This window comes from Thermobia domestica, chromosome 7, assembly GCF_964235325.1.
Source record: "Thermobia domestica chromosome 7, izTheDome1.hap1.1, whole genome shotgun sequence".
NCBI classification, from domain to species: Eukaryota; Metazoa; Arthropoda; class Insecta; order Zygentoma; family Lepismatidae; genus Thermobia; species Thermobia domestica.
Genome location: NC_137460.1, coordinates 71365064 through 71380936, shown reverse-complemented (window position 1 = coordinate 71380936; position 15873 = coordinate 71365064). Strand labels below are relative to the sequence as shown.

The 15873-nt window shown below is 36.5% G+C and overlaps 1 protein-coding gene across 5 annotated transcripts in view; it reads left to right on the top strand.

Moving 5' to 3' along the window:
• Positions 1–15873, top strand: part of SLO2 (slowpoke 2) — a 664715-nt gene that overhangs the window by 537324 nt on the left and 111518 nt on the right. For all 5 annotated transcript variants that reach the window (XM_081764837.1, XM_081764838.1, XM_081764841.1 and 2 more), the window contains 5 exons: positions 2092–2275; positions 9400–9564; positions 11428–11628; positions 13743–13960; positions 14847–14996. In XM_081764837.1, coding sequence (XP_081620963.1) covers positions 2092–2275; positions 9400–9564; positions 11428–11628; positions 13743–13960; positions 14847–14996 — 918 coding nt within the window. The remainder of the gene's footprint in view (positions 1–2091; positions 2276–9399; positions 9565–11427; positions 11629–13742; positions 13961–14846; positions 14997–15873) is intronic.

Below are 15873 nucleotides of genomic sequence, written 5' to 3'. Positions count from 1 at the left end.
TTAATTATTATTATTATTATTATAGAAGAAGAGCGATGAAGTTTTAATATCCTGGATACCTCACATTTTGCGAAATTCCCCACAACATTTCTCCTAAATCTTATCAAGTTATTTGATATTTTTTGTTCAAAACTATTTACATTACACCAGCAGGTCTCAAATTTTTGATCCAAGTAATTTGGGAATTATCAAATTATATATAAATGAAAGTGACTATATTTGTGACTTAATAACTTTTGAATCACTCGAGTGATCTTGATCAAATTTTCAACATAGATGAGGTTTGGAGTTGGGATGTTTCTATCATTTCACTTTGACGAAGCAATGACCGATATTAGTGTCGAATCCATAGTTTTCGGGGTCGCTGAGATGAACAGTGACACTTCCCATGCCTTTTAAATCCAAATTCAGCCTCACAACAAGGAGAGCATACATAAATGATCGAAAATGACCGATATCAGAGAGCATTTTAGTAAAAAGTGACTGATTAATGGAACATTATTTTTTCTTATTTTAACCCAATGAAGCGTATATATATATTAGTCAACACAATCTTCATACATACAATATATATCTATACAATAACGTATATATTGTTGTATAGATGCATATTGTTGTAAGAAATATATATATATATACTATGGTAATCAATACTGCAGATATCGTGCTGAACAAGAACACTTGTGGACCAAGATAAAATAGCGACCGAATAAGTACAAGAACTGTGAATTTACTTTTATTATTTGATACATCTTAAAGTTATGAGCAATTTATAATTTTTGTAGCATGTAGATCAAATGGAACGTATCCGTCGCCAAAATAACTATTAATTTAGTACAATTGCTTGGATTCAATTTACAATTAATAAAGGCAAAGTCGGACTTATGTCTGCGCTATTTTGGTTCCAGCTTGTGCTGTACGTATAATGAATGCTATTTAATATATAATCTTTTGACAAACTTACAGTGAGGTACGAGTAGTTGACCTGGCATAATGGCTGCTACTTCCATAACCCATTGGTGGTTGAAGACAATAATAATTAATACTTGTATTAATGTATTGCAACTTTTATTGGTTGAAATTGCGGGTGTGTTGGTTATCATTTTCGCCTCTGTGTATGCACATCTGTGTCCTCTCCTGAGTATTTCCGGAGTGACCATTATGGATAAATGGGTAAATATGTATGTTTTCAAACTCTAAAACGAAATACAAAACTAAGACCGGTGACGTGGTTTCAACATCCAGTTTCCTTGGATCTGAAATAGTGTGATGGAGAACAACCTAATACAGTGAGAGTTGTTCTTGCATGATGGTCTCTGTGCATCCACCAAATTAACCGGATTCAAGCCCCTCTCGTATTTCAGTTACCCCACTTAATAGTAGAACCTTAAAACTTCAATGTTGCATAATTACACAAAATCTCAAATGAAAGTGAAATTCAAACAATTTCTAGCTTTTTTTTCTAACGAAAGACCACACATCCAATTCTTTGTGGTACGTTGTCAAGACAGAACTTCTGGAATAGTCGGTTTAGTGATCCATCTTGTCCAAACAACACCGAAGACTGGTTGCTTAATCATTCCCGAAAGGGTGTCATTAAGGCTAATTCACACATTGTGTGCCGTGCCGTTCCATGTCGTGCTGTTACTATTTTATACACCATTTTCTTTTGTTCCGGTCAACTTCGTGTGCTCCGAAGATAGCCGAAGAATCTCGGTTGACGAGCCACGAACAGGGAGGTTTCTCTTCAAGGCAGCCTGTAAGGGCATGGCATGGGAACGGCACAGACATGGCACATTATGACTGTGTGAATTTAAAAAAAAGACAACCCAATGAATTTTCAATGGCAAAATCTGAAGAGAAACTTTTCGGGCCACGGTATGTGAACGGAACACTATGTGTAAATTAACTTTTCAGGTTTCTAGAATCTGTAAGTCTGCCGAGCGCTTTCTTAATTTCGTTGATAAATAAATGTGAGACTTTCATTGCTAAAATGTTTTTTCAAATATTGTAAATCATAAATATCTTTAACAGTAAACGCTTTCAAAATACTATAGCACTATAAAGAATTAATTTCGTTTTTATTTTCAGTGTGTGTGGTATTCAACACTGTCAGAGAGCAGGACATCGACATCTGAATTTATTTCAAGCAACGTATTACGTAGTAGTGACATTCTCCACAGTAGGATACGGTGATTTTGTTCCAGATATTTGGCCGTCCCAGCTTTTCATGGTGATCATGATATGCGTCGCTCTCATCGTTTTACCAACACAGGTACGTTTGTTTTCTTATCCATCTCTTCATTAGCTTTTATATACTACGAGGTGCAACCCAAAAGTTTCCAAGTGCACGTGGTCCCGGGTTCAATTCCCGGTAGGAAAGAACAAAAATTTAATTTTTCAATAATTCACTTGTTGGTGCTAAAAATTCGTCCATTGAAGCTCGCAATAGTGTTGATTGTCATGCGGAACATGTCAACGGATTCTATCCCGGATGTACTGAACATGAGATGAATTGCAGAAAAGTTTGTCCTTTGTCTTTCGACGAGATAATCGGATTCAGGTCAAAAAGTAACACGACCAGTTCCCCATCCGTTGTATTCACTTAATCTACCTTCTTGCGAGTTCATTCCCTTTTCCTAAATGAAAGTCCAGTTCAAAGAGTTTTGACTCATCACACAACAGTTCTTGAACACGCTACAGCTAGCAGATCTCCAGCAATGCTTCCAATAATAGAAAAATTGCTGAAACTGTTGCATAGAAGACTGAGGAGACTACTGTACAAATGACAGTGAATATTAGGATGTGCGGTAAGTTTTCTGAATTAATTTTCTTTCATGACTCGTATATTTGAACACTTGCTAAGAATATAAGAAAAGGCGATATAGTCAGTTTATCATTGCAGTCATAGTTTGATTAAGTAAATAAATATAAAGGAAACAAAAGTAGAAAATCCTATACGCTTTGAAGCAGAAGGTACACTCTAATGACTAAGATTAAGCAGAGGGTATACGGCGTGTACCGCCGTGTACCCTCGACTACAGCCCTGGTTGTACTGTATTTTATTCTCATTTAATCAGTACTGTAATTTAGAAAAACAATTTAGTTTTTGAAACACGATCACACGATAGAGGTGTTTACTCATAAACAAAAGAAAAAAACTTTAGAACTCTTTACAGCAATTTCATTTGCCTCCTTCACAGAAAAAAACAATACTGCTGGAAACTAGCTCCATAGCAGTGCCTAAAGTAATTAGTCCTTTGTCCTTGCTCCCTTATTCGTGCAATTTTGGGGGGAGGCATAATGGTTTAAGTTAGTTACTGTAGTACATATACAACAACATGCAACGCTGTTAGCATAAGAGATAGAAACAATCAGATCTCAACTCTAACAGCCAACATCTCTATTGGAATTAAACTGTAACGAACTCTGAATCATTTGTGTTTCTTCCGACACTAGTGACATCATAGAGTAGCTGTAAAGCTTTTGTTCGGACTAGAATCAATGGCGACATTCTCAGTGCTTGATCGGTTAGCATTACTATAGTTGAAAATTAGAAATTACAATTCATAAAGATAAATAGACTAGAATTTTGAATACAAAGTATTGAGAAAAGTATATATATATATATATATATATATATACATTTTAAGCAAAATAAACATCCTTGTTTTGCCTAATCTTCGCTTCGCCTAAAATGACGGGCAATAAGAAATATTGCGGAAATGAGGGGGGAGAATCACAGTTTTCTCGAAGTTACATTTTTCTCGATTTACTTGAAGCTTAACTTTTAACTGGTCTTGCAACCAACCAAAAGCGAACAGTTTCCAATTATAATGACCGCCACATTTTATGGGAAAGACATCTTTTAAATCGCTTCTCAGCCAATCAGGAATGAACTCGTCGGAGAGAAAACATACTCTGCAATTTGGAAGAGTCGTACGTTTATCTGGTAACTTCTGGATCAAGCGTCAACAGTAGAAAACCGCGAACATAGCGAGTTGTCTGTAGGAGACATAGGTGCCCAAGGCAACAAGAAATACACAATAATCTTAGTGTTCGTATATTGCACGGTGTGTGAAATATACAGAAAGCATGACAATGTATATTAAAATTAAAAAGTGTTGATGTGAGTTGGGATCGAACCAAGGACACCACGTGCTAGAGCTACGTTCTCTTCCACGGAATCACAATGGATCAGTGGCGTAGGGAAGGGGGGCCCAGAAGGCCCCCACGAAGAGTTCAGACAATGTACTTTGGTACTTTGATGTTTGTAATTTTTTTATATATTTTTGTTTATATTTTTTTTGTTTGTAATTTTTCTATATGTACCAATAACAGCACTTGCCCCCCCCCCCAAAAACACACATCCTGGCTACGCTACTGCAATGGATTACAATGAAGGGAGTTTTTAAAAAACGAATACTTATAGGTTAACATTGTATTTGTTGAGAGAGAGAATCAATCAAACTTTCGAAGTGGGTCTCTGTGCTGTATATTGTACTTTATCATGTCTAAAATGCCAGACAAAACGTCACCTTATGGTAGGACATGGTTTCTTCTTTTCCGATCTTTTTTTTTTTTTTTTTTTTTTGTTAGAAAAAAGAAAAAATATCTTGTCTATAGCAGAACATAAAACATTAAAACAAAGTTAGGTGAATGGATATAGCATGTTTTTTTCTCTTTTTTAAAAAAAAGAAAGAAAAGAAAATAGCTGTAATTTATTCTCGTATGCGTGTTGCATTTCGTTTCATGCATCACATTTTTATGCATCAAATCTATTAATCGCATACACTTTAGAATTGCATAAACCTCATCACGAAACTTCAATTTCAGCTATAATGCCTAAGAATTGCTTGTAATAACATGTAAAACTTTTAGAAGTAGTACTAATTTCTCTCTTTGATCAAGTTTCGTTACTCATATATTAACAATAAGATCAGTTACATGGGTCTCTTCTGTATGAGGTGAACTTGCATTATCATTTATTTGTAAACCTGCAAATTGCATAGGATTGAAATATTAGTGGAATTCGGAGATAATATAGTGATACCTTAGAATACGAACTTAATCCGCTCGAGAACCTTGTTTGAGTTTCAAGACAAGCGTTTTCCTTTAAAATAATAGAAACGTGATTAATCCATTCCTAGGTCTCACGAACTCGAAGGATTTTTCAGTAAATACACTGGATTATAAGGTAAATTATTAACAAATAATAATATTTGAATAAAAATTAACTTTGTTTGGACTCATGGAGAACAAAATACGTATAAAGCCCACGACATGCTTTCACTCCAGCTTCCGACAACGAACTGAACGACAAGAAGCATGGTTGGCCCAAGCGCGGGGAAAACGTACGCAATAACACACGAGATAAGTCCTAGGCGTTCGGATTTCGATGCAAAATCTGCTCGAAATTTTCGTTTGTATTCCAGGCTGCTTGAGTTCTGAGAAGTTCAAACTCCGGAAATATTAATGTATTATGACCCTTCCTTGAAGTCTAATCAACCGTCTATTTATATACACTGGTGGAAACGCATTTATGAACACCTAGCAGAAATTCACGCATCTGATCTAAAATTGGTACACAAGAAGAAGGTGATAGTAGGTGTAGGATCCCGAACCTGTTATACAAAGTGTTCATGAAATGAAATATTCACTATAAAAAATATCCGAGCGGACAGACAGAGAAACTATTCGCATAGGTAGCTGATTCGTTCCAATGCTGAATTTCTGTGTGAAGTATTGTATCTCACTTTTCTCAAAGGTCTTGGCGTAGCTGGGAGACGATCGTTACAGCAACTCGGCTGGCGGTTAGACACTGTTTCACCATGTCCCACACATACTCGATAGAGGATAGGTCCGGAGAGATATCAGGTCAAGGTACAAAGTACTGAGAACGATTGGTTACCCGAGCGCTATGGGAACGAGCGTTATTCTGCTGGAATATGGAGTACCGGAAAATGTCCGGATAGAGTCGAAGAATAGGATTGACGCCATGAATGTACGAGACTCACTAGTCACATCACCAGTGATAAGAGGTGATTGGGATATGTAGTATGTTGCCCCTGTACCTTAATTCTGTCTAAAGATCTTGTATGGCATGTGGAAACACATGTTGGATTTTTCTTCTCACCTTCATTTCTACGGACAGGTGTACGGTCGTCACTGCCATCATTCGCTTCGCCACTGCATTTCCTAGCGATACCACCAAAGATATCTTGGCGTTAAACACTTGGTACAGGATAATAGTGTGAAAGGAACATAAGACCATAGCCTTGCCTCCAACAATCAATTGATTAGTGTCTATGAGCTTACTTGGGAGTACCATGTTGACTTTGGCTACATTGACCGTCGTCGTCCTGTCAATTAGGGCAGCCTGAAAGATCCTTCTGTCCATACGCTCCCGCAGTGCGACGTGGGGTACTGGAGACTGACTGACCTCCGTATCGTTAACACATCACGACTCGCGTGAGTGACAAAATAATGCCATTTCAGATTTTGACAGGAAGGAGAACAAGGTTGTCTACCAACATAAGTGTTATCATTTTTTTTTTTTGTTATATACGATTAATATACATTTTTAAAAAAGCATATATTTCTCAAACCCACAAGTAAACCTTCTCTCCTTTGATACCTGTTTGCCGGAAATATATATATGTCCGAAAAGCTGATGTCGAAAGTAGAAAAGTGGGAAATATGAAAGGCAGAGGGACAGGCGTTCAGGAGCTAAACGACCCACCAATTATCATGATAGTGTTGAAAATCTGACACCCAACGTCTCCAAAATGCACGTTGTAATTATTGTTATGTAATAATAATATGTTAATAAGGTTGGAGAGTGAAACATAAAGGTAAAAACAACGCGTTGAAAAAACATAAAACACATTTATAGGTGTACAATGAGATATGTTATTGCAGTCAATCCAAATCTATTAAAAGAGACAATCAATAAATAAACAGTGAAAAGGGAATAAAGCCAATTCACAATGGACACATTTTATAAACGCGATAGCGTCACACTTTGCACACCCATCATTTGTCAATGAATCGAAGCAGTAATCCATTGGCCCAATCCACATTCTAGGTTCTTCGTCCAAGCATCTGCCCTTATAAAAAGCATACTTAATCAAGTTCTTGAAACGGGAAGCGCTGAACTGGTACAGGGAAAAGGCCTGCTGGGCCAAAAAACTATCGTGATGCCAAATGTGCTCCTGTGTCTCGATAATGATCGTGTCCGTTATGTAACGAACAAACGATTTGTACTTTCGGAAAAAACTGAATATCCAGAGGCTGGCTCTTCTAGATTCTTCAGGTATCAGTTCTTTTTGTAGGAATTTACCATCAGGTACTTCGGAATTAGACAAGCATGATCTTTGTTCGATTCTCATGAATCCACCAACAGCATAATATTCGTCCTGTCTCCAAGAATATTTGGCAAAATACTTCACGATGGAACCGTTTAAGGTCTACTTTTAACATGTTTGCTGTTTTTCTCACATAAGATCTTATATTTGGAGGCTATGCCGGCTTCGACTGCGGGAATTTTCCAGATTGCTCGGATACAAGCACATATGTTGACCACATTATTTCACCGTCCATTGAAATCACAGGTATAATCATAAAACTGTGCTATGTTGGAGAGACTGATCCAACAACAGAGTGAACAGAGCACTGTTCCTCTGGTTCGCAGGGTTTTGATGGCCATGTAACTTTGTCAGATCTGCTCAGGTCAGCATTGAAAACACATAAGGAAAGGTTCGGTAACGATGAGGTTGCGAATCTTCTTAACAAAATCATCGCACGCTTGTGACAGATTTCCCTCTTGCTCCTTTCAGTTCCTGGCAATTTTTGGGGTTATTGCTCGATCAACAATGTTATTCCACTTCTTGAAGCGATATACTTAGGAATCAGAAGCTTTAAACTTGATGGTATTTTCTGGATCTATCACTATCTTAATTTGCGTGACCCACAGTCGCAACGTCCTGTCGTGAATAATTGCTCCTTCTTTTTCCTTCTCTTTGAATTTCTGCAGAACGGCCTGATTGGTTTTTGGGATCGAAGGGGCATTCATTTTTTCTTCAAATTGTATGGAATGTTCATGTGGTTAATGTTTTTAAACTGATTCAGTACTGACGCATGCGACAGACGTTTTGTTGGAGGTTCCTGTAGTAGGATCTGTGGTCCAGTACACGAAAGCTCACTTCTTGTAATCAGTCCAATCCTCTTCTGTCATACTGCGGGACCATCATGTTTTCTCCTTTTCGGTGAAGGCACATACTCGCATGCCGATGAACTCGAAGGCGAAGCATGAGACTGTTGCGAAGAGCACTGCTGTTTCTCATCGACACCATAATCTCCAAACTCAATTTCCTCGTCCCATTCTTCTCCATCGCCACCAGGAAATCCTAATGTCCTGATCTCGTCCACAATTTCCATATCATTTTCCAGGAGGGTAATAATGTGCCGTATCATCTCCGATTCCTGGTTGTTGGAGGGACGATTGCTTGTTCCGAATCGGGAGACCAAAGCAGCCACAATGACTTTAGGGTCCATCTGCAATATACGAATAAGACGTACAATATGTTAGTATTAGACAGCAACATACGGGAACATATAAGCAATATACAAGAAATAGTAGGATGTTATAGTACATAATACATAGTAGGAAGTAGAAATATACAGGAAATAGAGACGTCATTCAAGGAATATGTCAATCTCTACACACTATCATGATACTTTGTGGGTCCTATAGCTACAGAACGCTTGTCTCTCTGCCTCTCATATATTTCCCAATTTTTCTACTGTCGACATCAGCTTTTCGGAAATATGTGTTTCCGGCAAACCGATATCAAAAAAGAGACAGTTTACTTGTCAGGAAACAATTGCCGCCTACCCTCCCCAAATGACACTCCTGGTGAGTGGCATTTATACATAATGACAACCCAGCTTCACTACACAGCACTTAATAGCACGATAAACGTTTGTTGGCATTGCACGACACCGACCGTGATACACACAAAACTATACTTGTCATATTGTCTGATAAACTTCAAACTACTAGCACCATGTCTTGTACAGACACATTTCTCGGTCCAAATTTCGTTTAAATCGAACGATATAGAGTTCATACATGAATTTTCACCAATATATTTGTGGAAATCATCATTAGATAATATGGTCTTCTCTTGCGGAAGTATGTTCTTTCAAGGTCAGGTGCTGCGGAACGATCTCCAAACAGTTGACTACCCGTCACGACAATCCTTTTATCTTCATGTTAGCGTTTCACATAATTATTTTTTTATTATTCCTCAATAATTACTTTAGAAAAAAGTTAAAAAGTTTTTGATATGGTTTGTGAATTCCTCTTAATTAATAATAAATCTTTTTTTGTAACAGTTTGAACAGCTCGCATTCACGTGGATGGAACGCCAAAAGCTGGGAGGCAGCTACTCATCGCACAGAGCTCAATCAGAAAAGCACGTAGTTGTTTGCAGCACAACACTTCACGCGGACACTATTATGGATTTTCTCAATGAGTTCTACGCCCATCCGCTTCTACAGGTAATTACACTTGTAATAAACTTAATTACTAGATGTTGATTTAATGGCAGAGAGTCCCAAAGAATTATATATGTATTTAAATTTGGAGAAAAAATATATTTCAATATCAGTGGCGAAGCGTGAATCCTCCAAACACGGCAGACCAGTAGAATCTAATAATATAAATAATTTTAAGAAGTAAATATTACTTTTGTACGTACAGGAAGCGTTAAATTAAATATAGTAGTGACAGAAGAATTCTTCATTTAGAGAAGGCAGACTTATAAGCACAAAACATCTACTAGTTTTGTATTCAAGGTAGTGCCTAATGGAAGTAAAATTTCATTCTGTACTACAATATAAGTTATTAAAAAATGAAAAGTGATCATCCAGAAGGAAGTAATGAAGCAAATTAAAAATGAACACCCAGAAGAAAGTGACGTAGAAACATTATTCACCTGAATTTTGTTAGAGGATTGTACATGCGATGATCAACATCAATGCGCTACAGATGCGGTAAAAATCAAGTACTAGACGTGGAAACTCTAAACCCGTAGCGCTTGTTGATGATGACATGCCAAAGTAGTAGTCGAATTGGTGGTTCAAGTTTGAGATCTAGTTCAGACGAGCTCACTAAGTACACAGTTAACGGAGTTCCAGCGGGGCATATTATTACCTGAGGTAAGCCGTTTTGCATCAATGCTGGTGATATTGGTCCGAGAAAGATGTGCATGAATGTCACAATTGTTTCGGACAACGGCGTCATACGTTTGCACACCTAGACATTCATATCAGACAAGCTGCTATTACAGATTGTACTGCTCGCGTATCATAGACTAGGACTAATGTCTCATCCAAACTGTCAATTAAGACCATTTAAAACATTTACATGATGTATGACTACGGTGATGGTCTTTTACTCCGCGTCACCCGGCAGTTCACCTCTTATGCTGTTGCAAAAGAAGCAATTGGAAAGATAAATGGCAAATATCATTACGTTTAGTGATGATCATTGGTGTCTGTTGCTTTTACTGGATGCATGGAACCTTCGAAGATTTATACGGCAGAGATATACAGAACTAATGCCAGGTATCATTGCTATATGGGGAGCCATAGCCAATAATGTTTGTTTCTTGTGTTCATATAGGAAGATTGACCAGTGCAACGTACATCTAGAATATAATCTGAAGCGCTTTGTTTTATTGTAGTTTGCTCACCATCAGGAATATAACCTCTTTCGACAGGACACCGCCTGCTTACATACCACTAATTTTACTCAAAGCTGTTTCCAAGGTGTGCCTCATCTCCCTTGACCTGCAAGACAATCATATCTGCCTTCCATTGAGCAAATGGGGGACTCAATTGGACGACACTTGATCCAGTCTGCAATCTCCGCGGTAGATATTGATCAACTGCTCTACCTGGTTGAAGAAAAGTGGAATCCTATTTGACACAAAAGTAGGATTCTGGCACCTCTACAACTGTATCCATGCATTTAAAGGAGGATACCACGTTCTGATATGGTCTTTTGACACATCCTGTACATTTTGACCGAGAGTGTAGGATCGTGAGCGTATTAAACCTTTAGCTTTGTGTGTAAAATTTCATTCTTTTGGGGCCATGATATATTAGTGTCTGCTCATTTTTTTTACCGATGTATATTAATACTCCTCTCTAAATTTTATTAGAAGTATTAAACCTTCGGCTACTCTGGAGGCAGAATTGTCTTTGGTTTTTGAGAGGGTATCACACATTTGAACACACATACATAATTTTATCATAGATTAGGTTAGTTTTTAAATTTATTATTTGATTTTGGCTAAAAATCTGAAATTGAATTATTCATATCTCAATTTAATTTGAAATGTTTGCGTCTTTTTAAAGGACTACTACGTAGTGCTGCTATCTCCAATGGAATTGGATACTACGATGCGAATGATCCTCCAAGTTCCAATCTGGGCCCAAAGGGTCATTTATATCCAAGGTTCGTGCCTCAAAGACGGAGATTTAGCCCGAGCAAGAATGGCTGAAGCGGAGGCGTGTTTTGTTCTCGCAGCTAGAAACTACGCTGATAAGACTGCAGCAGTACGTATCATATGCATTGTTTATATATTCACTCAAAATAGAGTTCGATTATGTGTGTAATATTCTTTTTGAAATTAAAATATTAAAAAGTTATATTAGTCAAACGTGGCAACGTGTCGTCGGTTCTTGGCACCTTACAACATGGAAAAGAACTAGATGAGGTGTTTCTTCTCTAACACAAAGGACAACCCTGAACATTTATACAACTGGACGACATACTATACAAATAAGGTGTAATATCTTTGGATGGCGTAGAAAAGCAGACAGGAACACTAGATATGATGCCGTTGATAGGTGGTTTTCTACCCCTTCCTTTGCTTCGACTATCGAAATATATTTCCTGCTGACTTATTTTTTCGCAATTATTTCTTACATTTATTTAATGCAATTGTTACAATTTTATTCAAATTATTATATATTAGTCAAAAATTATTAAATTAAACACAAAGATTGTTTAAAAACAACTGGGAGAGTTTCTGTTTGTAAAACTGGCAATATCCGTACAATGTAGTCGTTATGGAAGAAAAGCTCTTTTAGTTAGCACAGCCACGGATTGCAGAAAAAATGAAATGAAGTCTTTGAGTTTTAAGTCCCACGGTTATGCCAGCTAGGTTAAAGGAGATGGTGATGATAAGAAATGAATGAAATGGTGGAATGAAGAAAATGGGAAGGAACGGGAGAACCCTGAGGAATCCCATGCACACGGTGTTTATGCATCACAAAGTTCAATTGGCGCGAACAGGAATCGAACGCTCCAGGATCCATATATTTCCTGCTGACTTATTTTTTCGCAATTATTTCTTACATTTATTTAATGCAATTGTTACAATTTTATTCAAATTATTATATATTAGTCAAAAATTATTAAATTAAACACAAAGATTGTTTAAAAACAACTGGGAGAGTTTCTGTTTGTAAAACTGGCAATATCCGTACAATGTAGTCGTTATGGAAGAAAAGCTCTTTTAGTTAGCACAGCCACGGATTGCAGAAAAAATGAAATGAAGTCTTTGAGTTTTAAGTCCCACGGTTATGCCAGCTAGGTTAAAGGAGATGGTGATGATAAGAAATGAATGAAATGGTGGAATGAAGAAAATGGGAAGGAACGGGAGAACCCTGAGGAATCCCATGCACACGGTGTTTATGCATCACAAAGTTCAATTGGCGCGAACAGGAATCGAACGCTCCAGGATCCCATGCATCAGTGGTGAACGCTCTACCACTGAGCCACCGCTTCCTACAAATTGTAGATTATCATACGTACGTCAATAGCTCTTTGCAGTTTAGTTTTTGATGGACCCTTACCACGCGAGATCAAAACGTTCTTACTCTATGATCAAGATGTGCTAGGGATCTGAAATTTCGTCCAACGACTCTTTCTTCTTCATGTATCCACCCATCAGTCATACACTTTAAAATCAATCCTTCAATACTAGTTTCGTAAAAGTCTACCGATTTGGAAGCAAATCCATTTTTCACTTCAGTAATGACCGCACCGCTGCCATCGTGATTTTTTTTTTTTTTTTTCTCATAAATGGTTCTTCAAATTTGGATCAAGAATGAACAAATCAGTTATGTTGTACGAATGTGTAAAACGATCGAGATAACATAAAATATTTGGGTTCATTGTTACGTAGATAATTGTCACTAGGAAACCTTCAACAGAATCATAATGCAATCTACTCTCTAGTTTGCACAGAAAATTACTCAAGACTTCAGAAGCCATAAACATAAGAATAGTCATTGAATGTTTCCTAATCATTAGATCGATCGTCATTTACTTACGTAGGATATGCAATATGATCTATAAAACTTCCATAAAGTTAACGTCGAGAAAGTCAAGTAAGGCCAGCATTGGAAATTGTATTTAGGCTCAGTCCATAGTACCTACGTGGTGATATGAAAGAATTAACGCTGAGTTATTTGCTGATCCAGCATAGAGTATTGGGCGTATTAATATCATTAAAAATTGTTGATAATTCATCATTTGCACAATACCTTTCGGAATGTACCATCTATTATTGGTCAACAACTGCACCTGCATTTTTTTGTTATTGAAGTAATAAATCTTTACATTTTTCCATCGAAGACTAATTCGTTATCTTTTCATACAGGACGAACACACAATCCTGCGTTCATGGGCAGTGAAAGACTTTGCTCCTAATGTGCCTCAGTATGTACAGATCTTCCGGCCCGAAAATAAACTTCACGTCAAATTTGCTGAACATGTTGTATGTGAAGATGAATTTAAATACGCACTGCTTGCGAACAACTGCACTTGCCCTGGAACTTCCACGCTAGTCACACTTCTTTTGCATACTTCACGTGGCCAGTAAGTATCTGTTAGTTACTATTATAACTTAAGTAAGGGAAAACTTGTGAACAATCACGTTTAAAGATGGATTACCTTTAATAACTTCATTTTTGCAATTAACATAAGGATAAATAAATTAAAGAGCTTACAAATGGATTTTCTAAGAATAATTTATGCACAAATCGACCAAACAGAATATTGTGTTCTTTCTCTTAAACAGTTTATTCTTAATAAATAAATTAATCTGAGGAGAATCTCTATTCTCAGAACTATTTAAGCTTTTACTGTACACGAACAGACTAATATTTTCTTAAATCGTTAGTTTTAAGAGTCAAAAAGAGAATCGGAAGAGAAAATATTCTATTTTTAATAAAGTGATTCAGAAATCTTAATTAACAAACAAATGTAAGTAAAAATCTTAGTACTCACCGCAGACCAAAGTACTTTCGAAAATTACTATTTCCATCCTCAGCTTAGCAGTTCGAGAAAGAAAATTTAAAAATGAGCAAGAAACATGGGTGAGAAAAAATTAAAGGTTAAAACGGATATTATAGCTGTGACGGAATATTCATCAGACAAGAAAGTGACGGAATATTAATATAGATTGGAATTTATTATATGTTCGACATATACAATATTTAATAATGATTAATACAGTGAAATGTACGTATTCAGTATATTCTATATTTTAACTTCGAAACTTCTTTTTGAAATTTTATAATATGTACTATATGCACAGTTACCTATTTGCGCCAATTCTTACAGTAAAGTTTCAACATTTTAGATAAGCAAAAATAGATTAAACAGCTATTTCGAGTCTAGTTAATTAATATATGCGCTTGAGATTATTTCCCTCTGCAATTGCTTTTAAATTTATTAAACATAAATTCTCTTTCTTTTTCAGAGAAGGCCAAACGTCACAAGAGGAATGGCATAGGTTATATGGCAAATGTTCCGGCAATGAAATTTATCACATCAAATTGGGCGACAGTCGGTTTTTTGGTGAATACGAGGGGAAAAGCTTCACCTACGCCAGCTTCCATTCCCATAGGAAGTATGTTATTTTCTTTTCTATTGTTATTAATATTATTATTAAATACGTTAATAGATTACACAGAATCATCCCATCATTATCTGGTAATGGGATTATCTCAGAGGACTCAAGTAAGATGGAATTATAAGCAGGTGATTAGGACAGAAAAGAGAGATTTTGCCACTTTTATTTGCCAAACACCGAACGAAATATATTGCGTATATAGATCTAATGTGTGGCTTCTGAAATTACTAGTATCATATTTCATAAACTTGTAATCTTGGTATCCAAAAATAAAGTCACCTTTAAATAATGAATATTTTTAAACGAAATTACTCGCAACAAAGTACAGTACAGGAATGCTATTGTTGGCAACAGTTGGTTTCTAATCTATCGTACTGTAGCCGAGCAACAGTTTGAATACAAGAGAAACAATAATTCCGTTCATTCAATTTCGAACATTGGAGTCAAAAATACCGTATGCAATGTTGCGAATTCTGGTAGTGCTTGAAAATTACTCTGCTTGTGCGAATCGACAAATATTAATTTGTGAGTACTTCAAAAGTTTGTTGTATTTCGGCACCAAGTGTTAATTTTAAGCATTTAACGTAATTGTGTACATGAGTGCATTTGTTACAAAAGTAAACATGTTAAAACATTCTTACTTGACATTAAGCATAAGCACCGATTTTTATTTATTTATTTATTTACTTTTTTAATAAATGGGTGCTCAGGCTTCGGCAATAATGTCTTATGTTTTTTTTTTCTTTTTTTTAGTAGAGCCAATAGACCACTGATTCCCAAATCCTCCTTGAGAGGCGAAAAATACTATCAAGAGCTGCAGCTCCTGAAATCAAATAAACCGTAAAATTATTTTAAATTGCAAAGGTTTAAAAAT